Source organism: Callorhinchus milii, unplaced genomic scaffold (assembly GCF_018977255.1).
Source record: "Callorhinchus milii isolate IMCB2004 unplaced genomic scaffold, IMCB_Cmil_1.0 Scaffold10, whole genome shotgun sequence".
NCBI lineage: Eukaryota > Metazoa > Chordata > Chondrichthyes > Chimaeriformes > Callorhinchidae > Callorhinchus > Callorhinchus milii.
In genome coordinates, this window is record NW_024704751.1 from 21,113,654 (window position 1) to 21,140,197 (window position 26,544).

Below are 26,544 nucleotides of genomic sequence, written 5' to 3' on the forward strand. Positions count from 1 at the left end.
AGGGGAGTGTGGAGTACGGGCTCTTTCATTAAGCAAAAACAAAAGAAAATAAGTTGAAACATTGTCCTTTGCTTCACAATGAAAAAGGCTTGATGGGTTTGAATTCAAAGCATTTTTCATGTAAATTTATTTTTTTTGGAACCAAATCGAAAATGGTATATTCTAGTATTCAACTACTTTCAAGTTTCTATTGTACACACAATCTGCAAGTGATGAGTAGTGTGTTACTCGGTTAATGCAGAGATAAAAGGTACTTTCTCTCGCGCGCACGCACACACACACACGCACGCCCATTTACTAACAATGCAAACTGTATTATATAACAGAAAGTACATTTTTTTTCTATAAATGTAATGAGTTTGCAGGATGCAAAGTCTGAACAGGCTTCACACGTGCACTTATTTTTATACACAGTAAAGATACAAATGTAATTAAAATGTATGTACAAAAACATGTCAGAAAGAATCCTAAACTTACAACAATCCTTTATAGCTGCCCCATCACCTTCCAAATATACAAATTTATATTCATGTGCACATCTACACCTAACGCAAAGCACACGGTTCTCCTAAATGAAATGCGAGCACAGGACATTTTTAACAAGGGATTGATTAGTAGATGTGGTTCAGTGTGATTTTTTTTAAAAAAAGATTTTTTTTCTTAAAGTTAACAGTAATCTAGGAACTAACCATTATGTTTTCATTCACAGGTGTTAACATTAAAACATCCGAACACCCTCTCACTAAGCGCTCTGTCCATCTGTGCCCACCAAGCCCAGCTTGTAACAACTGAAAATGGTAAAATGCCATTTAAATACTTCTTGCTGTGGGTACCCCCCACCCCCCAATTCCATCTATTTCTTCCTCCATTATGAAAAATGAATTACTACATCTTACTTATTTTGTATTTTTTTTTAAAAATCAGGTTTCACATTGGAATTTTTTCAATAAATGACCCTGGAAAGGAAAACAAGTCCACATTGCTTGTCCTTATCTTTTTTTTTTAAAAAATCTTTTTAATAAATTTTAATTATTTCAAAGCACCAAAGGTTTCTTCTCAATTTAATTTCCTTTTTTCCGTTGACCAGTGGTTTGTTTTTGTCTACCCTCCCACCCCACGTCCTTCCAACCCTACAAAGACCCCGCAGGCATTAGACCCTATTGATTTTACGTCTGTAGCTGTACGCAGTTACGTGCGATTCGGAAATTCAGTGCTTAAAAGTGAATAAACGTTGAGTTTATTCAGAGATGTCCTCCTCTGCGGTGGCTCCCTGAGCGACCTTTGCCAACTCCTCGTGAACCTCCCTGACCATGAGAATGCGGGTCAGCATGGCATCCAGAATGGCGTGGTCCGTGGGCAGTGGGGAGTACCACATTGGGCTGTCAGGCACACATGATCGTTCAGGCTGAAGATAGAAAATATCACTCCTTGCCCTCACGCTCTCGGAGCTATGGGAAGGAACCAGAATGTAAAATCAGTTATAAATACAACTTGCACTTCTATCATGCCAGTCACGTAGAATGGGGTCTCAGAGCCCTGCAAAGTTTGTGTCTGCGGAGACCGAGGAAAATGGGGAGGGGAGAGGTGACCATAGGAAAGTTGAACAATGGGATTTATAGATAGAAAAGCTGGGAGGGAATGAAGGGATTGAGGAGGGGAGTTCCACAGGTTAGGGGATTTGCAGCAGGTGTATGTTAGCTGAGGGAGGGGGTGAGCAGAGGTGTGGACGACAAGCAGGTCAGAGGTAGGGAGATGCGAGGGAACACTTCACTTCTGCATTCAACAGCTTTATGGAGAACGCAGCTTCTTAGCGTTTAACAACAATTTGGAAAAATAGGTTATTTAATTTTATTTGACCTCATAAATCTGATCAGTGTCAGTGACCTGGCAACAATCCCCTAGATACACTCCATGTGTTTGTGGGACACTGCTGTGTGCAAAATGTTCAACAACAACAACACAATTGCATTTATAGAGCGCCTTTCATGTCGGGAGGACGTTCCAAGGTGCTGGATAGTCAGGGGTCAGGACCCGAGCATGGGGGAGGGGTGGGGTAGGGTTGAGGAAAAGCAGAGAGATGAGAGGGCGACTGAAGGCACGATCAAAAAGGAGGATCTTAAGACCGGCCTTAAAGGAGGTGAGGGAGGAAGCGAGGCGAAGGGACCGTGGGATGGAGTTCCAGAGTGTGGGGCAGAGAGGCTGAAGGCCCGGCCACCGATGGTAGGGCAGGTCGGGCGGGAGACATGGAGCAGACCAGAGCCCGCTGAACGGAGGGAGCGGGCAGGTTGGTAGGGAGTCAGCAGGTCAGAGAGGTAGGAGGGGGCGAGGCCATGGATGGCCTTAAAGGTGAGAACGAGGATCTTGAACTCAATCTTCTGAGGGATGCGGAGCCGGTGGAGTCGGGCGAGGGTGGGAGTGATGGAGTCACGGAGCCTGGTGCGCGAGAGTACACGAGCTGCAGAGTTTTGGATGATCTGCAGCTTGTGAAGGGAAGAGTTGGGAAGGCTGATGTTCATCTACAAGTGGAGTCCTGTAGCTCAGTGGTTAGAGCACTCGCCTCGCAAGCAAGAGACCTGGGTTCCATTCCCGGCAGGGCGAAACCTTGGGCAAGTTTCCTTACTCCATACGCCTGATAATAATCCCTCAAGAAAAAAAATTGGTCGCTTCAATCCACGACTGTGTGTGGGACACTGCTACGTGCAATTGGCTGCCATGTTTCACCCACAAATATACAGTCAATTCACTTTACGGTATATTCTGTGAAGAGCTTTGACACGTCTCAAAAACTTGATAAGGTGCTATATCAAATGCGATAATTATTATTACTATAAGTGCTCTGAGACGTCATTCCGACATGAAAGGCACTATAGCTATGTCAAACGCAAGGACCATTAATTGATTTTACTTAGTCATTTTAATAACAATGCTTGCACACCGTCTGCAGGCGTGTTCCTTTCCCTCCACTCTTAGTTTCATCTTTCAAAACAGAATGAACTTGATGCTGTGATAAACACAATGATTACAGCGTACGTACCATTTAGACAGGTAGAATTCAAAGAGACGCACTGGACATCGGACTGGGTTATCTGTGTTCTCAGACATTCCTATGTCCTCTTCCTCCTCTTCGTCACTGCGTTTCCTCTTTCCAAACTGTAATTTATCTGTGTAAGGAACAGAACAATAATAAATCCAACCGGTCGGTCCCTGAGCCCCCGAACCCGACCTACTGTTCACTGTTTGCACCCTCTATTTTTCATGAATCATAGAATATCACAGTGCAGAAGGAGGCCATTCAGCCCATCGTGCCGTTGCCTTTGAAAGAGCTACCCAATCAGCCCCATTCCCATGCTCTTTCCCCATAAATCTGTAAACAAGTTAGACGTCAACACCACATCCATTGGTTGTCACAGCAACAGGTAATAACCCTTTGCATTTGATACCCAATGCTCTTGAGACGCTACCCCATGTGAAGGGCGCTATAGAAATGCAAGCTGTTGTAATTAGTGCATCGAACTCTACAGAAAACAAAAGACAAAACACTGCAGAAGCTGGAAATCTGAAATAAAAACAGAAGTCGCTGGGAACGCTCAGCAGGTCAGGCAGCACCTTTGGTCATCGACCTGAAATATTAACTCACTTTCCTCTTTCCACAAGTGCTACCTGACTTGCTGAGTGTTTCCAACGATTTCTGTTTTCCCATGAAAACAAACCCAGGCTTACTCAGCTGAAGCTAAACCTTAGAGCCGTAGTGGCCAATCTGTAGCCCATGGGACCGTCAAGAAGGGGCCACCTCGGACATCCGCACGAGTCTAGGTTCATCCATGTTCAACCAGTAGTTTGTTTCAGGTTTTTCTTGACTGAATGCTTCTTCATTTATGGCATAGATCAAGAAATATTCAATCAGAAAAATGAATCTTTTGGGGCCCAAAAATGTGCAAATTCCATGTTTTACAGCTCTCAGCAACTGGCAGCAAAAGTTTTGCATTAAATCTTGCCCCGCCCCCAACCCCCCCCTCACACACACATCCACACGTGCCTCCAGCTAGGCTCCTGTGACTGAATGTGACTGTACGCACCTATGTCTTTATCTTTTCTACACATGGGTCGGATAAATCGAAGGTAGGTCAGCTTTGTATTATGCTTGAGAGACTTTGTACATCTCATGATGTGGGTGAAGGAGAGGTTCATGTGGTCACTGACACTTTTCAGTTGGAAGTACTTGGTGTTAAAGAACAGCAGTGTGTTGAGGAGAACAGTTGGAGAATATGCTCCGAGTTGTTTACATTCCCATAAATGTTCCTCTTCAATCCGACAAAATAACTGACCTAAAGACAAAGAAGAGAATGAATAAATTGAGTGTGTGGGGAGAGTAGCAAGGTCAATGGATGACCGACCACTCACGCACAACATCCTTACTTTGTTCTCTCAAAGACACTATCAATATTAAAACGGGTAAAAAGATCCTGAGACTCTATAAACCATCCTTACAGCTGTATTAAATCTCATTGAGAGCTCACTAAATTTACTCACTGAGACACTGACCAGGAAGGCTCAAGTTCAGCTGCCAGTCTGTGCTGAGTAATACTGCATTCTGCCAGGCTACACTGGAGATGCCAAAGTTCCCTGCAACAGACTGGGTTAGGGTAAGGAACAATTAGTCAGGGCTCTTGTCATGAAAGCTATCTGAAGTCCTTGCTTTAAGTGCACTGAACAGCGAAAAGGGACACAACATGGTAAGCGACTGGAAGGAAAACTAGATGAACTTTGGTTGCCTATAAAATTCTTATGTTCGTAACATATCAGGTCTGACTAAGGCATTCTATGGTTGAGTACTGGGCTGACGCTCACTGTCAAACTGAGAACAGCTACGAGGTATTGGAGGTTGACTGGCACCCTGAGGAACAAAGTCAAAGACTTTCAGAAGAGGAGTCTGAAGAAAATTAAGGAAAGAAGAGAAAACTTATGTACATTGTGAACTATATTTGAATAGGAATCATATTTATACCTGAGCTGCCTTCACTGCCCATGACCAAGGTTAATGAGGTTGTGAGGAGCTGTGGAATTTGGAACACAAGTACAACTCACAGCAGCAAAGGAGCATTTAAAAGAGTCCACACAGATCTTTGTGCTGCTACATCAAAGACTAAGAAGTGATATCATTGGGGGGGTGAATGATCTAGATACACTGCTAAATTCTTTTTAAATGTAGTAAAAATCTGGTAGTCAGGCCTCACGCAGTTGATGTGTGCTATACTTGCCACTAGGCAGGAGCTGTGGTTCCCACATTTTCAGAGCTTTCGTCAGCTCCGCTGTGAACTTCATGTAGTAAAGATCAGTGAAGATGTTATCAATCCGACTGTTCTCAAAGATGTACTGAAAGAAAACAGAATGTCTGAAATGAAGGGATCTGATAGTTTAATCTCAGTGGCCATCTCAGTTACGAAGGACACATCTGTTGAAAGAAACCTTGTAAACATTCTGAAGCGGCTCCACTTCTACATTAGGACAGAATTTGCCGCCTCCCTTTCCTCGCGAGCTATCCTCAATACTTACCCACGTCAATGCTTGGCATTTGATTCCTCATTCAGGTTAGTTCCCTATCTCAGTCCACAACTCAAGTCTGACATCTCGCCAAGGAGGCATTCCCTCACTCAGAATTCTTGTTGAGTAATAATAATAATCCTTGATATAGCGCCTTATCACATCTTCGAGACGTCTCAAAGCGCTTCACAGGATGTACTATAAAGTGAATTGAATGTATATTTTCTGGGCGAAGTAACTAATAGACAGATAAGCACTGCTGAACAAACAGCGATGACTTCTTCAATAGTGGTTTATATGTATACAAAATATTTGATTATTTACACTAGGTGCCACTGTATCTTTTTCAAATAATTAATAAAGAGTGTCTGGCCAACATAACCCTCAGCGTACTGTTATCAGATGGTACCTGCTGGATTCCTAGGCACAAATAGAAGATGCTGTCCAAGTGATACTTTTCCCCATTTGGTCTCCGCACGTCCTGAATAAATTGACACAGCCCAAAACTGAGCTCAGCAGCAGTGCACGAGAGAATGTCTTCCTTCAACTTCACTAGTCGAGCTGCAAGGTGCAAAACATGCGTAAGTTACTCAATACTGTGCCTCTGAAAATAATCCCTGATAAAGCCGTGGATGGCAGTGTTATGATCTCATCCTGTGGTTCTCTAAGATCAGCACGCTGCCTTGGCTGTGACATTAATGCACAGAGAACAGGTTACCAGGTGTTGACACAGTTCTAGCTTGTGTTATTCTATTTACAGAGAAGCCCAAAGGTATGGAGGAGTTACTGTAAATAAATGAACCGACAACACGAGCATAGAATGGCAACAAGTGGCATGGGGCTTTCCTATAGGAATGTAGGGTAAAATAAACAATGGAAGAGAGTGGGTCTAACACCTTCAGGCAAGGAGGGAATGCCACTAAGGGAATGCTCTTAAAGGCATTGTCAAAGCTTCCCAGCTCCAAGTTACAGTGCCCAGCTCCCAGCACAGCTCCCAGTGCCCAGCCTCCCAGTAACATTTGGCAGCAGTATATAGCTGTGCTCCTGGAAAAGGGAAAAATAATAGAAATATGTTTCTTACAGAACTTAAACCTCAGAATAAATTGGCATCAGTAGTGCAGCTAAATCCACTAGAAAGGGTCAGAAAAGAACCAGAGTTTTGTAGACACACACACACAAAATCCAGGAAGGAGGGAACTTCACTAAAACATGGATCTTAAGAAGAAAAACTGCTTGGGATTTCCCTTCTTGTTGGCTTGGGCTACATTAAGGATAACAAATAAAGGAACATTGATTTTGTTGTAAATTTAAAAGGAGTTAATTATCTCTCATCACTCCACTTACATCCAAACCTCAGCTCCTCTGAATGGTTTCCCTGTGTGTTTTTACGCTGTACCCATCGTTTCCAGGCATTCACTCCATACATGTATTTCAGAAAGAGACCCACATGACTCTTTCCAGCTACAGGCTCTGGTAAAAAATCTCGCGTTAATCCAACAATAGATTTCTTCCTTCCCTGAATAATTCAAAGAAAACAGAGCTAAAAGGTCTGTTCAATACAATTAGAAGGTCAGCTTCAATTCATTCTTCACATTTTTGAAAAATAAAAGATGTACATTACATGTACATAAGTTATTATTATACCCTGAATGAGTTGACAAATGACAAGGCAGTCTTGCTCCATGGAATAGTCAAACTGGATTACAAAAATGCTTATGCAAAATAACATTGGTTCTCAGTATCTTTAACATTCATGGGTCTACCTGTTCCGGTGGATGTTAAAGATCCTTTGGCATTCAAAAAGAGAAATTATTTTTTCTCCTTGTCCTGGTGAACACCCCCCCGCCCCACCGCCCCCAAAATGTAAATGGTCACTCGCTTCAATCTGAGACATTGCTATGTGCAAACTGGATGCTGCGTTCAGCACAAACTAGTCACTAACAATAATAAAATCCTGTGAAGTGCTTGGAAATGTCTGAACAATGCGATAAGATGTCATATCAAGTGCAAGGATTATAATAACACTGTGCCCATAATAATAATCCTTGTATTTGATGTAGAGCCTTATCATGTGTTCGAGATGCCTCAAAGCACTTCACGGAATGTAGTGTAAAGTCCAGGAATCAAACCCAGGTCTCTCGCTTTGAGGCAAGTCCTCTGGCCACTAAGCTACAGGACTCCACAATTTATTATATATAAGCAAGTTTATTTGTCCACTCTCACCCTTTTCCTTGGTTGTGGTAAGCCAGCATTATTCTTAGCACGCTGCTTTGCTCTATTCTGTCGTGCCACAGCTATTTGGTTGCGACGTGATGATTCATAGGTATCTGTTGAAAGAATTAAGCAATAGAATAAGCTTCAACACCCAACATCATCTGTAGGCATCTTCATATTGCCCGGATGAATGTTCAAAACAAACACCCTACAAACTAAACGTTGATGGCGATCAGCTAATACAGCGCAGATCAGGGCCTGAAGATGAGACTTTTGTGATCCATCTGAAGAGGCAGTTGCACATCGCAACTCTGGGTGTCAAAATCTTCAGGGAAGGAAAGCTTGGAGATTTCCTTCATCCAGAGAAGGGACGGGAGGAAGGGAAGAACCTAAGGGCGGGGAGAGGATTAGATCATTGCATGGTGTGCTCATCATTACTGACCTATTGTTATGTCTGCTTCCAGGTCTACCTCAATCTCTGCAACAGGGAGCAGCTTGATATCTGGCTCAGGTGCAGATGCGAGAGAATGCTTCAGAGTAAAATTGGTCAGTTCATCCTCCCAGCTATGTGGCGTAGACACAGCCTCTGATTCCAGGTCCCCACTGTACGTGCTGCCCTGGTCTGAAAGAAGAGCCATCAGTTGCTCAGGATAACTTAGCAGTCGGTTCAGAAGTTAACATACCTAACTAATAAGGGTAACTACAGCGTAAGGGCAAAGTGCAGAAAATTGCAACTTTATATTCTTATAAAAGAATCTCATTTTTGTTTACAGTAGTATCTAATTTTTTTTTGATGCACTGATAGCAATAGTGACTATTAATCTACAGCTAAGTGGCATTCCATTTCCTCAAAAGGACTAAAGTTGTTTTTCTACAAAACTGATCTTGGCAACAACGGACATTGAAATCTCCTGGTGCAGTTTTCCACCAGGCATGATCAAAGAATTCCAGGATATCTAAAGTATTAACATTCCCATCAGGATTAGTCATGGCTATTTTTCCGATGTACTTTCACCTCTGTCCACTTTATCAGTAGGTTGCTTGACTGATCTGCATTTTATTTACTGTTTCTCTTTTGGCACTTCTCTCCTTGTGAAGACATGAACCCTTCCTGTGATATGGATCTCAAAGCTCTACAAGTACTCTTCACCATTCTTCAAACAAGAGCCAAAGCTGGGAATGTCTGCAGGCTATCCGGCTTAATCACTACTCAGCATGTTGACTGATGGTCTTCGAGACCAATCACTCTCCACTTCAGATAAACACACACAAACCAGTGCTCTAATACCCACCAGAACACTGCGCTAGGGAAGCTTTCATACCTACAATTCCAACAACATTACATTTGCATAGCGCCTTTCACGTGGGGAGGACGTCCCAAGGCGTTGGACAGTGTACAGCATTTCAGACCCACGCTGGGGTCGGTGGGGGGGGGGGGGGGGAGAAGAAGGGAGCTGACCGATGGCATGTCGAAGAGGAGGGTCTTGAGGCGGGATGTGAAGGAGGCTAATGAGGTGGCGAGGTGGAGTGAATTGGGGATGGAATTCCAGAGGTTGGGGGCAGAATGGCTGAAGGCTCTCCCGCCAATGGTCGGGCGGGTAGGTCGGGGGACGTGGAGCAGACCAGAACCAACTGAGCGGAGGGTGAGGACAGGTTAGTAGGGGTTTAGCAGGTCGCAGAGGTAGGGTAGGGCGAGGCCATGGAGGGTTTTGTAGGTGAGGACCAGGATCTTGAAATGAATTCCACGCTCAAAGGCAGAAATTTCACCCAACTCTAGACTGACTATTTATGCAGCATAGGCAGATTCTTAATTAGTTTTTAATTTAGAAGTCTGTTTACTGCAAGTTCTTTTAACGCGAACAAAACAGTTTCAAAGATGAGACTGAATTCAACCATTTTCCAAATTCTGGACACTTTGAAGACACTAAGAAAAGGAGAGTAAATCTACCTCTCCTGGATGGAATCCCTCCTCCTGCCCCCACTTGCTTCCTGATCTCAGATGCAACGTGAGAGTTTCCTCACGGAGGGAATAATGAATGATTACCATTATTAAGTTATTATTATAATAATAATCCTTGAATTTGATATAGCGCTTTTGACGTCTTCGAGGCGTCTCAAAGCGCTTCACAAAATATGCTGTAAAGTGAATTGACTGTATATTTGTGGGCGAACGCGGCAGCCAATTGCGCACAGCAGCGTCCCCACAAACAGTCATGGATTGAAAATGACCAATTTATTATTGCTTTGTTTTGTAGGGGTTATTATTAGGCTTGTGGAGTAAGGAAACTTGCCCAAGGTTTCGCTCTGCCTCGAATTGAACCCAGGTGTCTCGCTTGCAAGGCGAGTGCTCTAACCACTGAGCTACAGGACTTATTAATAATAGGAATAATACTTGCATTTGATATAGGGCTTGATCACATCATCAAGACACATCAAAACATTTTGCAAGATATACTGTGGACAGAGCTTCCAATGAAAACCCAGTTAATAACTTTGCATTGCATAAACAGCAGTAACTTATGTGGTTGAGGGACTCCACAACCACAGGTGGGCCCTCCCTCGTCATTCAGCTGAGAATTTTCTTTACTGTTTTTGGTTCCAGTTGCATTAACCTTGAAGATAAAGCTCATCATTACTGACCTATTGTTATGTCTGCTTCCAGGTCTACCTCAACCTCTGCAACAGGGAGCAGCTTGATCTCTGGCTCAGGGCATAGCCTGGCTGCATGCTCACACCACTGACTGATCTTTATGCAGAGTCCCTCAGTCCTGTCTGTGCAACTGTCAGGAACCCATAGGAATAGCCACTTATCAGTGGTGTAAAGTAAGTAATTCATGAAAACTGGCCACTGACAAGAAAACTTGGGATATCTCCAAGTGCAGCTGGGAAGTCTTTATATAATCTTATTTAAAATAACTTATTCAACGGTTATTAACAATTTGAACAAAGTAGTTGCAACAAGCTGGCATATGGCAATTCAGTGGGTGACGTAACTCACGATTCACAACTTAATTCCTGAGCAGGTGGATTAGGCACAATGGTGAGATTTCTACTCTGTACTCACCACCGTGTGTAACTGTCTTATCTTTCTCCTCCTCTTCTGCGATCATGGCAGCCATTGTTAGCAGATCTGCTTCAAAGGGATTCAAGGGAATTTTCTCCTTTATATCCTGGATTGTTTCAATGATTCTGTCTGCGCCATCGAGCGTTGTGGGAATGAACATTGGTACTGGCAGCTGGAATGTAATGAACAATAGTCTTAGGACACGAGGGCTAGCGCATATTGGCAGCTACAAGACAGTCACAACTTAGAAACTACAAAATCCGTGTAGGATTATAAAGATTTAAGACACTGCTTAAGTATAACTTACAGGCACAGGCATCCCTAGAGGTAATGGTGTGAACTGAGAGTAAAGATGCAGAGGCACGGGGATGTAAATTGGCACAGGAATGGGCACCACTATTAGCTTTGGCTTCCATTCCTCTTCTGGAAAATAAAAACAAAACATGTCACTCCTAGTAAAAGCAACATTCAATCCATCTTCGTGCAAATAAGTACAAGACATTTGATAAGAATCAAGTCCAACCTTTCTGTAACAGGCTGACTGTATCTAGACATATATGCAGATAATTACTCTACAGATTGCAGGACAAAGTCATCCAAAAAGCATTTTCTTCTTTCTGGTTGTAAATTCTTCCCTGTTATTTGAACTATCAAGCATATTAAATGGGATATTGTCCATCTGTCCAACCACAGTTGAAAAAAAATACAATACTTGTTGCCAATCTAGTAAGTAACGGTGAGACATACATCTACATAACACACACATATCTATTACCTGTCTGACAAGACTTGGTCTGTGTATGTGGCTTACAGGACGTGGCTTTGGTCTGTGTGATCGGTTTACACAATAGAGCTTTGTTCTTGAGAACCTTGGGTGGCACAGAAGGTGGGAGTCGAGCAGTTTCCGTCTGCGTGCTGGTCTAATTATCAACAGATTGAAGAAACCTGATGTAAAGAAACCATTCACTACAAACAATTCATTGTTTGTTCTCCATTGAGAACACCAACCGAATCTCTTCCTTACCTCGACACAAACTTGAGTTCCTGAAGTGATACGAGTTCCTCCTGCTAAAATAGAAATAAATCTCAGAGCGCAGTCATGAAGGGTTTTACTTTGCTGACTGCACAGTGGTGTAAAAAGCCACTGTTCTACCTAATTACTGGTGAATAGAGAGATTATAACTGCACACTTAACATTGCAATTTATAACACATTAATAATAATAATCCTTGCATTTGGTATAGTGCTTTTTTCACGTCTTCTAGACATCTCAAAACGCTTCACAGAATAGACTGTAAAGTGAATTGACTGTATATTTGTGGGCATAATATACCTCTTAATATACTTGATATTCTCTTTCCCATTCTAACACTCCACTCTCATTTCTCATGGACGCTAGCCTCTAGATTGGAAATTAATCTCAGTGCTAACCTCATATTTCTACTGAATGGTGCAGCTCATCAGCACACTCTGCTGTGGTGTTCTTTATAACCTGCAGTTATGGCATTGCTCAAACAATCTGAAGAGGTTATGCTCAGAGGGCACGTGCTTCATAGCTGTGTGTAATATTACAGTAATGTAAAAAATGGAGACTAGGAAAGCTCCAGATTTACCCTCGTGGGCTAAGGAGTAAATAAACTGTCCTAATAGTAACTATAGCTTCAATCTTGCGAATATCAGAACACAAGATTCACAAATCACCAACCACCATCTGAACAGACAGTGCCCACTTAGGTCATGCCAATTCACAAACCTTGCCACTCATCTCACAATCACAAACAAAATTTGGTTTGCAACTATCACAATTTCAAACAATATTTCAGGTTAAGATGAGAATCCCTGTCCCTCCACTGACAACCAACACATCTGTTAAATCTCTGACAATTTGACTTTAGATGATATTAAATGTGAGCTGTGTGTCGCCTGCAGCACATTCCATACCATTTACAGCTGTGGTTGAACTAGCAGCATTCTGGACTGGTGGTGTGTTCGTCAAGGATAAAACATTTGCAATGATAGGAGCAGCTTCTTTCCGCTGGCCACTGGCAACATTTGATACAGTTACTGTCAAAAGAAGGCAGCATTTATTAAACAAAACGTTCAACAGCTAGGCAAACGTTTCCAAATCATCTAGTTCACCTGATTTATCAAATGATATTTGTCAGTCTTTTTTATTACTCCAATCAGCTCAGTTTAAGGACTGATTTATGGTTTTGTACCAAATTGAAATGCAACAAGTTATCATTTTAGCTTGCATAGGAGGATGCAATGACTTTTACAAATCTAGTTCTGTAAATGTTACCGCATAATTACAGTACAATTTACATCAGGAAGTACGCCTCAAAGCATTTCACACAGGTAACTGGACACCTCGGAGTTCTCAAAATGTGGAAAAAAACAAATTTGGGACAGGGGTATCAATGCACTGCTCTCTCCCAGTTCTTTGCTGCAGAGGCATGTGTGATTCCAAGTGATTCCAACCTTAGCATAGTGGACAAGGCCATCTCGGACCATTTCCTCATCTCCTTCTCCTCTCACATCCCTCTCTCCTCCACCAAGTCCTCAACCATTCTCTACCGCCCCTGGAAAAGGCTACCCCCTGAGACCCTCACAAAGGCCCTCACATCCTCAAATATCCTATCCCCCTGACCTTCCACTCGCAGAGATCCTGAAGAGGCCGTCCAGCTGCTCCATGATCGCTTCTCCTCCACCTTCAACTCTCTCGTCCTCCTGAAATCCAGGACCATCTCCAAACCCACCCGATCCCCCGGTACAACAGTCATCTCCACTCCCTAAAAACCCAAACCCGGCTGCTCGAGCGCAGATGGCAGAAAACTGGCCTGACAGTTCACCACCAACTGTGGCTCGAGCATCTCCACAGCGACCGCTGTTCTTTGACGCGTGCAAAAACGGCCTTCTACTCCAACATCATCTGGAGGCAAAAAAGAACCCTAAAGTCTTTTTTCCCCCACGACCCACTACCTCCTCCATGCGCCCCCTCAGGCCACCTCAATCTTCACATCAAATGCCACGTGCGAGGAGGTCATGGACTTCTTTTCATCCAAAATACATAACATCCACCAGGCAGCCTCATCCTCCTGCGTCTTGTCACCCACCACCACACCCTCTCCGTCCCCCTCACCCGCCCCATCATCAGCTCCTACCATGACCCCTATCCTACATTCCTTCCTCCCCATCTCTCCCTCCTCTCTCTCACCCACCATCACTTCAATGAAACCCACCACCTGCTGCCTCAACCTCCTCCCCACCAACTTGCTGGTCAACCAGCTCCCCCTCCTCTGTCCACAACTGGCTGATGTCATCAACCAGTCCCTCTCCTCTGGATCAGTCCCTGCCTCCCTCAAAACTTTTGTCATCACCCCCCTATTCAAAAAACCCTCCCTAGAACCCTCAAACCCCAGCCCCTACCACCCCATTTCAAACCTGCCCTTCCTTGCCAAAGTCCCAGAACGCGTTGTTGCCAATCAACTCCGCGCACACCTCTCCTCCCACTCCCTCTTCGAACCCCTCCAGTCCGGTTTCCACCCACAGTAGAGAGACTGCGCTTGTGAAAGTCACAAATGACATCCTCTCTATCTGTGACCAGGGCTCCCTCTGCCTCCTGGACCTCTCCGCTGCATTCGACACAGTCAATCACATCATCCTCCTCCGCCGCCTTTCCTCCGTCATCCACCTCAGTGGGACCGCACTCGCCTGTTTCGAATCCTACCTCACGAACCGCCAGCAGTACATCTGCACAAACGGCTTCTCCTCCCGCTCTCACCCGGTCACCTGCGGGTACCCCAAGGATCCATCCTTGGCCCCCTCCTCTTTCTGATCTACATGCTCCCTCTAGAGGATGTCATCCGCAGACATGGGGTACCCTTCCACATGTATGCAGACGACACCCAACTCTATTTTTCCACCTCACTTTGCGACCCCCAGTCCCCTGATGTTCTGTCAGCTGCCTGTCAGACCTCAGGAGCTGGATGAGCATGAATTTCCTTCAGCTAAATGTTGACATGACGGAAGCCATACTCTTTGACTCTTGTCAGCATCTAAAATCACATGGTTTTCACCTCCTCCACACACCTGACCTCCCCTTAAAACTCTCCGAACCCGTACGCAACCTAGGCGTCAGGTTCGACCCCCAATTATCCTTCCTCCCCCACATCTGGTCCCTCACTTTCACCTCCGACGCATCGCCCGTCTCCGCCAATACTTCATTCCAAAACCCGCTGAAACCCTGGTCCATGCCTTTGTCACCTCTCGGCTGGATTGTTCAAATGCCCTCCTCATCGGTCTCCCCTCCACTACCATTCACAAAATCCAGGTCATCCAAAACTCTGCCGCCTGCATTTTTACCTGCAACAAACTCCGCTACCCAATTACCCCAGTCATTGCCAACTGCACTGGCTGCCTGTTCCAGAGAGGATCGACTTCAAGATCCTCCCTCTTGTCTTCAAATCCCTCCACTCCTCTGCACCCCCCGACCTCTCTGACCTCCTCTCTACTCACAACAATGCCCATTGCCTTCGCTCCACCGGGTCTGGCCTCCTCCTTGTCCCCCGAGTCCTCCGCTCTATCATCGGTGGCTGTGCTTTCAGCCACTATGCCCTGAGGCTCTGGAACTTCCTTACTCACTACCTTCGCCTCTCCCCCTCTCTCCCTATTTTCAGGTCTCGGCTGAAGACCTTTCTTTTTGACTGTGCCTTTGATCACCTTCCCCCGCCCTCCCCCTGGCTCGGCTCCGGGATCCATTACTGTGAAGCCCTCTGAGACGCCGTCCGGTGTGGAGGGCACTATATAAATCCAAGTTGTTGGTACAATAGAAGTGATCGAATTGCGAATTGCGCAGTGGAGGGCAACATTCCTCATTGTTAAATGGGATTTTCCGTAAACAAGCTGCTGGCAGGCTGCTTTTGACAGTACATTTAAAGCATCGCAAGTAGAAACAATGGACATGTTACAGGTGCTCATTAGGACATTTAGGACTAAGTGGCGATTCACAGGAACAGAGGAGGTTATTCATTCATTCATTGAATCATCCTGTTTCACAAGTTTATTAGATCTTGTCAGATCTTTTAATCCCAGTGCTCCGCCCTTTCACCATAACACTTAATAGCATGACAGATGAACAGTCAGATAAATGCTCTTTACCTTTAATCACTCCCACTTATTTATTTTAACACAGTTTGAGCTTTCTGTGGGTTTTGTCATTCAGATTTTGTGCCAATCTAGATATATCTAGATCTAGCCAGCTTCTTTATTATTTTCTGCCAAAGTGAATTACTTTGCATTGCATCCACCTATGGACAGCTGTTGTATGGTAATCAGAAAACCATCACGAAATAATTTACTTTGTTGGGCAGTGTTTCTGTACTGAGGTGCTATACCTTTTCCATCTGGAGATGTTGATTCTGTGAGGTTCTGTTGATTGCAGAATGTTAGTACACAGTGCAGATTACAGAAATTTTTGGTTTCTCCATGCCATTTAATTGAATCACTTAGCATACCCTGGCGTTTGCAACAGTCACACTTGGCCATCTGTAAGAAAACACAGAATGTCAATTTCCAGTCACAATAAATGAAATGGATCATTGACAGGGGTCTGCATGACACAAATGACTAGATTTCTATCACGTGTCTGTAAAAAAAAAACTTACAATTCCATGTTAGAGACTGATATGAGGAACAACGAGTCTTGAACTAATCTCAAGGCACAAATTTGAGAGCAAACAATTCTTAAACTAGATAACCTGTCTTTTTCGGAGCAATGTTTTACTGAAAAATATCTTCACAAATTGCATGCTTGTATAAAACAAATATATTTGTTGATTTCATTTTCCTGTTCCTACAAAATTAACGTCCTCCTAATGTCTCACAAAAGCCAACAGTAAGTCAAAAAACAATGTTAAATTCAAAAATACTCAAAAGCTTAATATAGTGAAAAGCTTTTTAATGGCTTTTGTCAGAAGATAACATTTAGTGCAGCTTCGCCCTCCAGTGGCTGGTACACGGTAACTGTCTCTGTAGTCGATTATTTAATGAGATTTAAAGATTATACAGTAAACTCTTGATATTGTATATATTGTCACTCCAAGGGAAAAGAGCTCAGCAACTCTATATCCGGGGTGACCATGTAGGCACGAATCCTTCGGGGGCCATGAGTGTGCGCTGTAGCCGGCAGGAGCTACACCAACACACACAGAGCGAGCAGCTGTCAGTTTACTTGTTAAAACTCATTTACGTTAAATACAGTATAAGTTTGCGTGCAGGCATATGGGTCTATATATGCACTTATTTTCTATTTCCTATCGCCTATTCCTGTTACTGTATTGGAAATTGTGCACTTCTTGGGAGATGTATTAAAGCGTATTAAAGAGGATACTGTATTTCCAGGTTCTAGGTGAACACCAAACATCTTTATGTAAAACAATTTATATAAAACAAAATACACTGAACTGTATTTTCAACATGATTTTCAACATGACAACACATGGCACAGTCAGATATCACATATCCATCCTACCAATGCACAACTTTCCCTCTCCAATGGGCAAGATACTGTATTTCACAAAAGAGCTCAGGTGAGTTTAACCATCTTGCCACTCTGTCATTCTAGTAATATAATTAAGAGCAATATTGCTGAGAGCCACAAGACAACTCAAATCAGAAAGTAAAAAAAGCTCACAAGATGCTGTAAATGATCTGTTTTCTTGGGAAAAATAGTCCATGATAGTCAAAGTCAGACTATCGATATTTTCCCACAATATCAGGCTGCTCATTGCAAGTTCACTGATCGCATGACTGGCTGAGCGGCAAGGGTAAGTGATATATCTGATATTTTACTTCCTGGGATGTATAAAATGACTTTATACATTATAAGCAAGTGATGTAATTTTGCACGGGAAGCAGCCACGATATTAACAGCATGATGATCTACAAGTCATAACGATATAAGCCAGGGTCTTATTATCAGAAGTTCGCTTAATACATCTGAAACTCTTGTCCAAATCCAGCCCTCCAACAAGTCTGAAACACATAATACCTCAACTTTTGTCTGTTTCAGGAACTCTCTTTCAGTTTATGTGCATATTCAATTTAGCTTACACAAGCTTAAAATGAGATATGGACGTTAGACAACTCTTACAGCAAAAGTCCCCTGCTGAGAGGAAATGCTTTCATTTCCTTTAAGAAAAAAAAATCAGTTTGAAGAGTTTTGCTCTGCATCCAGATCTTGTACATGATCTGGGAGTGCTTGGGAAAAGTTTCATTTCAGTGTGAAAATTCCCCAAACAGTTACATTAATATTAATTGTTATATTAATACTGAGAGCCACTTGAATAGAACAGTTTTGTTACCTGATAGAACAGCACCGCGAACTTAGATAAGCATTCCTCGCTGCAGAACTCTTCCTTTTTCCCTCCAAACTGCTGAGTGAGCAATCGTCTTGAGGATTGTGAACAGGAACTACATGATTTACAGTGAGGTCCCCAACGTTTTGCCAAGTCATGCTTGTAAAGTAGCTTGCAACCTGCCGATGCAACAACGAAAGAGATGGATTAACATCCTGCTTAACGCCTGGTGTTAATGTACAGTGCTGATCTGCAGGATCAGATACCTTAATCTAATCAAATCATTTCGACCAGTTCAGTGGAACCTGTACCACCTGGTATACACACCAGGAAGAGCACAGGCTTGTTCAGATAGGTTGAGTTTGTCAATCTTAACCAGGAAAGCACGAGAGGATGACAATCTATTCCCCTGCTGATCACTACATATCACAGTCATTGAAAATGACCATTTGTGAACACTGAGTGAGAATAGATTGATTGAATACGTTATAATACTTCAATTTGAAATAGCAGCTTACCACGTCATGGAGACGTTTCAAAGGACTTCATAGGATACACTGTAAAGTGGTTTTGACTGTATTTTGTGAGCAAAACACAGCAGTGGAGTGTCAGCTTAGACTATGTGATTCCAAGTAACGATGTGGGGGCTTGAACCCACAACCTTTTGACTCAGAGGTGAGAGTGCTAACACTGCATCAAGTATTCACATTGGTTAATCAAATCGCCCATCGTTCACATACAGATAGTGGTCACTTGGCCTTGGGCACTGGAAGGATGCCAGCACCCATAGTGTCAGTGCTCTTGCCTTGGAGTCAAAAGCTTGTGGGTTCAAGTCTCATGTCAGGACTTGGAATCACATATTCTCCAATGTGGTGCTGGGTGATGCCATCCTCCGGATGAGACATTAAAATGAGATCCAGTCTACCTGTTCAGGTGGATGCTAAAGATCCCATGGCATTATTTGAAAAGAGAAGGGAGTTTCTCCCGGTGATCTGGCCAATAAATTCCACAAATAAAACTGAACACTAACATGGTTGTTAGTGGGACAATTGCTGGGCGCAACATACTGCCGCATTTCACTCACAAAATACAGTCAATTCACTTGACAGATATCCTGTGAAGTGCTTTGAAATATCTCAATGACGTGGTAAACAATCCTTCCATTTGATATAAAGCCTTATTATCTCAGGGTAGAACATTAGAGAAGATGGATAACAAATAAAACATTGATTGTGTTGCATGGACACAGTTTGAATAAAAAAAACTGTCTTATAAAATACAGTGCATAATTATCTACCAGATAATTATCTACCAGGCTTGTCTTAATAAAACATGTGTCTAAAATGACAAGCTACTGTACTCTTCTGTGTAATAAAATCAAACCACACTCCTCCACCTTTCCCTGACCGTATGCCTCCAGATTCCATCTGGGAGACCCGTGTTTAAATTCCAATGACTAATGAGTTTATTTAAGTTTCCTCCAGAGGGCAGACTAAGCTAGCCTTGGCTTGTGTGCAGAGAAGAGAAAATGAAGGAAAGCAAGTTTGGCATGGCATCAGGTCTATATCTCGCAAGTGCACTACCAAAGGAAAAGCATTGTATTCATTCAGCATTCTCCAACAGGGAGATTAAAAAGTTAGATACATTTCAAACCCTTAACTGGCTAGTACTGATGGCCACTGATACTTTTGAACAGTGTTAGCTGGTTAGAATCCAACAGTATCCTATTGAAAATTGAAAAGCAATTTCCAATCTGTTTGGCACAAACAACAATGTAGTGTAAGGGAGATTGTGCAGAAGACTGATGCAGCATTAATTTTACTGATGATACAAATTTAATTTAGGTCAGGTCACTATATTTAGGTTTGTTGCAATATTTTGCTTCTTCCTTCTTCACCTGCTTAAAAGTTGTCCATTACCTTCACTACAAAATGACCTGTCAACGCCTGAAAACTTTAGGGTCTCCTTGACAATCTTTTCGGATCTACAGTATTCGCACACCGCAACCACAGAGTTAATCCGCTTGTATTCATCACAGCAAGCCCTGCCACAGAACGGAACCATTTTACTCTGTATGGGAGGGGGGAGAGAAAATACAACAAAAGTGAATGTGGTGCCCTGGGGAAAAAAGCCAATTTAACCTTTCATTTGAGAAAATACTTTTTTTAAAGAAGTGACGAAACTAAATTCAAACAACCCGGAGAAAGAAATGGTTAATTTATGATCGATCGCATCTTTTAACAACTTTCACTACAATAAATCTGTTATATTATTCACGTTAAAAATCTATTCCCACACCAAATGTTGAAGCTTAGCAAAATTCTTCACTTGTTTGCTGAACGTACAACCAATTACATAGAGGTAAGTTATTTAAATTTGCAGCCAACATAGACTCACTGCACAGTCACCACACTTTACAGTAATCCTGTGAAGCGCTTTGAGACCTTCACAACGTGAAAGGCGCTGTGTCAAATGTATGGATTATTATTGTTAGTGTAATTTGGCCATGTAAAATTTAAGATGTTGAGTTTGGATACTGTGATTTTTTTGAATATTGGGTTTTATTGTATGAGAATGACAAAATGTTTTGTAAATCAGGCATTTACTTTAAGAGGGAAGTTTCACTGCCGGAATCAACTTTTCACGCTTTCAGCCACTAGACCCCAACACTTTGGAACACTCTCCCTCAATCCCTCTGCCTTGCCCCCTCTCTCCACTTTTTCAACCTTCCTTTACGAACGTGCTTACGGCCACCTCTCCGCCCAGCTCAGAATCAGGCTCCTCCACTTGTAAGCGCTCTGAAATGCTACCCTGTGTGGAGGGCGCTGTATAAGAGCAAGTTGTTGTTGACATCAAGAACACTAACTTGTGCCATGTCAGTGCCCCCAATGAAGTCACTAGCAGTCAACAGGACGATTCAATAGAAATAAACAGATTGAAACAAATGATTAATCTTATTTTTGATCATGCTAATTAAGTAGGCAGTGAGCCAAAAAATGGCAGCAGTAAATGGTTTCATTGTAAACCCATTCATGATGATGTTTCTACAAACTTACAAGTGAATTAAACTGTTCAACAAAGCTAATTAGTTTACACAATGGAGTGGTGGTTATACATCTTATATCATTTTTTCAGCTTTGTTGGAATACTGCACTATGCGCTTATCAAACTGGTTTTTCAATGTAGCAAGTGCTATTGCATAACCGTCCACAACTGACTCCAAACATTTACATATGCTATCATTGGAATTGGCAAGGGGAACTTTCCCACAGGAAGAAAAAAACACAAAGAATGACTTAGGAACATAGGAATTAGGAGCAGGAGTAGGCCATTCGGCCCCTCGAGCCTGCCCGGCCATTCAATAAGATCATGGCTGATCTTCTAACCTAACCCCATCTGCGGACTTATCCCCATATCCCTTAATCCCTCTACCCTTTAGAAACCTATCAATTTCAGTCTTGAATATGTATATGACTTGAATATGACTGAACATGACTTGAGACGACCCTTTGAATTCTTTACCCTCAAAAAGCTTCACTGCTCTATCATCACACAGAGGATACAGTTCAAGATCCTGGTCTTCACCTTCAAAGCCCTGCATGGTCTTGCTGCCCCCTACCTCTGAGTCTTCCTAACCCTCTACTAACCTGTCCACTTCCTCCGCTCAGCGGGCTCCGGCCTGCTTCACGTCCCCCACTTCGCTCACCCCACCATTGGCGGGCAGGTCTTCAGCCACTCTGCCCCAATCCTCTAAAACTCCACCCCGCAATCCCTCCACCTCACCCCCTCTCTTGCCTCCTTCAAGACCCGTCTCAAGGCACCTCCTCTTCAACAGTGCCTTCGATCACGCTCCTTTTCCCCACCTTCCCTCCACCCTCCCCGATCCCCAGCTCGGGTCTAAAACACTGATTGTCCTGTGCCTTGGGACGTCCTCCTGACGTGAAAGGCACTACAAATGTAATTTTTTGTTGTTGTTGCCCTGAACCACGTAGACGTGTTGAACATTACAGCACAGAAACAGGCCATGCAGCACATTAAGTCTTGGCTGCCGTTTTCCTCCGCATGAGCCATCCAGTCTAATCCCAGTGTCCTGCTCGCTCTCTCCAGACATTTAATATTGTGTTTATCGTCCATAATGTCACTGGTCATTTTATTCCAAACAAAGGCATGCAAACTTTGAATCAGATGCTCTTACCTTGTACTCGAGAAGTTCTGGCTTCAAGGATAATACTCTCTGGCAATACTGGCATTTCAACCGTATAACTGGCCGAGGCACGGTCACCTTCTGGGACTGCGCGAGCCTCTGCAGCCCCGCTGCCGCCGAAGAGGTGACAGAAGTTGTAGTTATGACAGGAGAACCGGTCACAACTGACGTGCCTGGAGGAATGTTTACCGTTACCTGTCCTGGGGACAGAGGGACCACAGTCTGCGAGCCTGGAGCTGCCTGGTTAAATAAACCCTACGGGTAACAGACAATGAAAAAGATTTTAAAAAAACAAGACTTTTAGAAACTTTACACGACACAACTTCCTTGATCCTAAAGGATGATATTCTGATGAGTATCCGGTAACTGCAGGTTACAAGAAGCCATCAATCACAAAACTCAGAAGCAAAACCAGTCAGACTGCAGAGCACACAACAAGAACATTGGCATTTTGTTTACTTGTCACTTGGACAAAATCTATTATACTGTATGTGTGAAATTTGTGCAGCTTTGCAACACTATGGTCACATGTACTGACCATTGTTACAACTATACTCAAAAATACTTTGCAGGTTTTAGAGATGTGAGCATACCATAAACACTTGGTTAACACTATTGTCACTCAGCTGAGAGGCAACTGAGACAAAAGCACAGGACCACTGGAACATTTAAAACTTTGATCTTGTACTTTACATGAAACTGGCTTTCATAAACAATTGCAACAACATTGAGTGGTATCGATTGGGAATAATTTAACAATACATTTGAATAAACTGATCACTTTATTTTAGAGCAATGCTTTTGGGTGAAGAATTAAATCGACGCCCTGTCTACTTCTTCTGGTGAATGTTAAAGAGCCCATGTACTATTCGAAAAGAGAAAGGAGTTTCTCCCGAACGACCTCACTATGGATCTTTTATGTGAGACCTTCCTAGCTGTTAAGTTTGCTCAACTACACCTGGTTGATTACAGAACACCAGAGCACCCCATCTTTTCCCTGTCTCTTCCTTAATCTCCCATACAATAACTGCATGTGGAATACAATTAGAAAATAAACAGCTATATGAATTAGTGCTTATACCAGTCTCTCTGCTCTCCTCCCCCACCTTCCTCCCACGCAAGTTCCCAATTGCAGTATCAAGGTGATAAGTGAGTTCAGGAGTTTGCAAAACTGTACCTGAAATGAAGCCACACAATTATAAGTGCAGAAATTCCGGATACTGCCATCAGACATCGCAAGATGGTACTGAGGAGTTGTGGTGACTTTACAGTAATGGCACTGAACACTGGTTCCTAATCAAGCAAATAAAGGAGACATTCTCACAATACACTCGATAACCTTACATCAGCCTAATACCAGGCCTGAACACCAGGCCAGTGTGTAAAACAAGAACCATCCTGCTAGCTATCTTACACTGAACCTGTTTTCATCAAGATGTTCAACTGTGCTCCTAGCAGCACAACAGTTTGCACAAATGGTTTTCAGAAAGGTTAATAAATAACTGGTGCATTATTCACAACCTTTGCAATTTGTTTTTGGTTCAACCTATTTTTCTCCCTTTTTTCTCTCATGAAAGCACCAACACCAAGGTACTGGTTCCATGCATGGCCTCCCACCAATGTCTTCCTCAAATGACAAAGGCCTTCCTACATACATGAGGCTAGACAGTGAGCAATGCAGGGAGGCCAATCATGCAGGTAAAACAGCTGACCTTGATTCTGCCCTCAACCAATTCCAGGACTCAGCTTTCCGGTAGCAATCAATGGATAATAATCAGGAGCAGAAACCATGGCTGATTTTACCTCTCCTCACACCTAGAAAATGAACCCAATTATACTGCCCCAAATTGCTCCCTAGGATGAGATTAGCCTGCTCAGCAGATTGGAAAACTAATGTCAACTTTTTTGTCTGTATGAGTTAGTACAACAGTGGGCTAAGGTTTTGCCCACTGGGCCACCAGAGGAGTTGACTATTGTTTAAAAGTAATTAAAGTATCACTGCTCATGTCCAAAACAGAAGAATTTAAATCTACTTTGGATAGGGCTAACCATCTCAAACTGAAGAAAAGCAAATCCATTTCCTTTCAACCAGCACATAAAAAAGTATTGAATTAACCATCAACTGTTCAAAGAGAGGCCTTTACAAATGCAACACTTAACGTTTGAAGAAATTAGATTACTACCTTGTGTAGTTACCATTTGCACTCGGTAAGCTGAGAGGCAGTGCACTGAGCAAAATAGTTCAACTTTTCCAAAAGAGTTGGTGTTTTCAATCATCTCCAAGGACGACCGCAGAGATTTACACCAAGTGCAGGGAGTAATCTTTACCATTTTCTGTTGAAGAAACCAGACAGCGTCAGAAAAAACTAGAGAAGAATTTAGATGACAACATTATCACCAGTGAATTAAACCGCAAGGGCTATTGATAATGATAACAATGATGGTTGGTGAAGGGAGGTGGAATTTTTGCCCTTTTCTTTTATGCCTAGAAATGTTAGTGACTGAAAGTTCAGGGTAATGGGCTTGGTGCTTCAATAAATTAATTAAAAATAAATAAAATGTCCGACATCATACAGGGAGTTTGATGCAGAGGTGGGATTCAATCTTGTTACCCTCTTTTCTGATTGGCTTAGTTCTGCACTATATTACCTTTAAGAAACAGTAATCAACATCCAGAACACATTACCAAGGATAGTCAAATAGAACTGGACTGGTTTAAAAAGAGCTGTAAGGGGCAGACAGTTGGGCTCTTATTGTGGAATAATGAGACTTAATGGACCAAAGAATATTCTTGATCAAAATCTTTGTTGGGCTCAGATTCAATGACCTCAACAGTCAAAACTGTCAACACTCACTGTCTCAACCTCATATATAAACAATGGCCTCATAGGTGATGTAACAAAGGATACCTGGCAATCGTGGAGCCATATGGCGGCACAGGTCATTTTCAGATGCATAGGGGAGAAAATTGGAAGTGAAAATTATTGGAAGTAAAAAAAAATGACTGGGACATGGTACCAAAATAATTCATATCACTAAGCTGAATATCAAGTTTGAGACTGAGGAGAGGGAGAGAATTGGATTCTAGTTTTGCTACATTCCACTTCAATAAAAAAAGTGTAACAAACCTGTTTGAATGTAGACAAGCAAGATGAACTGCAGAACTTCTTACACTGCCCTTCAGACTGCAGCACATGGCACTGTGCAGATCCACTGTAACAGTAGGCTCCACAGTTATCGCAACAATTCATGGTGAGATTGTTAGCCATTCGGAAATTGGAGAAACATGCATCACTACAAAGTTTGTGTACCACATTCTGGTAGTTAACTTCATGGCGAACCTGAAGCAGTAAAACATTACAATATCAGACCATTATAATGATTCCACAGTAACATTAATCAGAAACATGTGGCTATAATAATGATAGGAGTGTTCACACACACAGTTTTGCAGACCTGCAGTTTTCCACATGGAGAAACCTCTATTCCCATCTAGACTAACACTCCAGGATAGTACTAAGGGAACAATACATTGTCATACATTTTTTCAGATAAAATGTGAAATCGAGGTCCTGCCTCCCTAAATGTTAAAAGATCCCATGGCACTACTCAAATATATCAATGTTTTGGCCACCAATCCTCCATATAATAATAATAATCCTTGTGTTTGACATACTACGTCTTTGAGATGTCTCAAAGCGCTTCACAGAATATACTGTAAACTGAAATTACTGTATATTTTGTGGGGGAAAGATAAATATATGGTTTGTAAGATCTTGCTGTGCACACATTGGCTGCCATGTTTGCCCCCAAAATATAGTTACTGCACTTGCCATCAATTGCCTATGTCAAAGTAAACTATTAATGAACTGATGGGGAACTAAACTGATGCAGATTGCAGTACGTCCACTGGTAACAATTGGAAAATTAACCCCTATAATGACACCCATTCTCATCCATGTCTCCTCCAAAAAGCAAACAAGGAAGATGTCACTCACTATGTTACACTTCAAACCAATTCCTCACCAAAAAGAAAGCAAAACAACACTTCTATGTTTCACAAAACCTTCTGTTACAATTAGAAAAATGAGAGCTCTCACAATAAACTTTGATTGATTGATAATGAATTGAAGTTTGCAGAGCAAAAGTTACACACTGTACAA

At 42.6% G+C, this 26,544-nt stretch overlaps 1 protein-coding gene across 1 annotated transcript in view; it reads right to left on the bottom strand.

The window, feature by feature from the left end:
- Window positions 1–293: 293 nt before the first annotated feature.
- zmym4.1 (zinc finger MYM-type containing 4, tandem duplicate 1) overlaps window positions 294–26,544 on the bottom strand; it is a 52,965-nt gene continuing 26,714 nt past the window's right edge. Inside the window, exons 9-28 of the mRNA XM_042338476.1 lie at window positions 25,510–25,722; window positions 24,565–24,715; window positions 23,559–23,674; window positions 22,373–22,636; window positions 20,097–20,247; window positions 18,184–18,356; window positions 16,216–16,366; window positions 12,761–12,883; window positions 11,844–11,887; window positions 11,595–11,739; window positions 11,127–11,242; window positions 10,820–10,991; window positions 8,198–8,377; window positions 7,765–7,868; window positions 6,886–7,057; window positions 5,951–6,102; window positions 5,259–5,373; window positions 4,077–4,325; window positions 3,035–3,161; window positions 294–1,448 (exon numbers count right to left, since the gene is read on the bottom strand). Coding sequence (XP_042194410.1) covers window positions 1,238–1,448; window positions 3,035–3,161; window positions 4,077–4,325; window positions 5,259–5,373; window positions 5,951–6,102; window positions 6,886–7,057; window positions 7,765–7,868; window positions 8,198–8,377; window positions 10,820–10,991; window positions 11,127–11,242; window positions 11,595–11,739; window positions 11,844–11,887; window positions 12,761–12,883; window positions 16,216–16,366; window positions 18,184–18,356; window positions 20,097–20,247; window positions 22,373–22,636; window positions 23,559–23,674; window positions 24,565–24,715; window positions 25,510–25,722 — 3,129 coding nt within the window. The 3' untranslated portion in view covers window positions 294–1,237. The remainder of the gene's footprint in view (window positions 1,449–3,034; window positions 3,162–4,076; window positions 4,326–5,258; window positions 5,374–5,950; window positions 6,103–6,885; window positions 7,058–7,764; window positions 7,869–8,197; window positions 8,378–10,819; window positions 10,992–11,126; window positions 11,243–11,594; window positions 11,740–11,843; window positions 11,888–12,760; window positions 12,884–16,215; window positions 16,367–18,183; window positions 18,357–20,096; window positions 20,248–22,372; window positions 22,637–23,558; window positions 23,675–24,564; window positions 24,716–25,509; window positions 25,723–26,544) is intronic.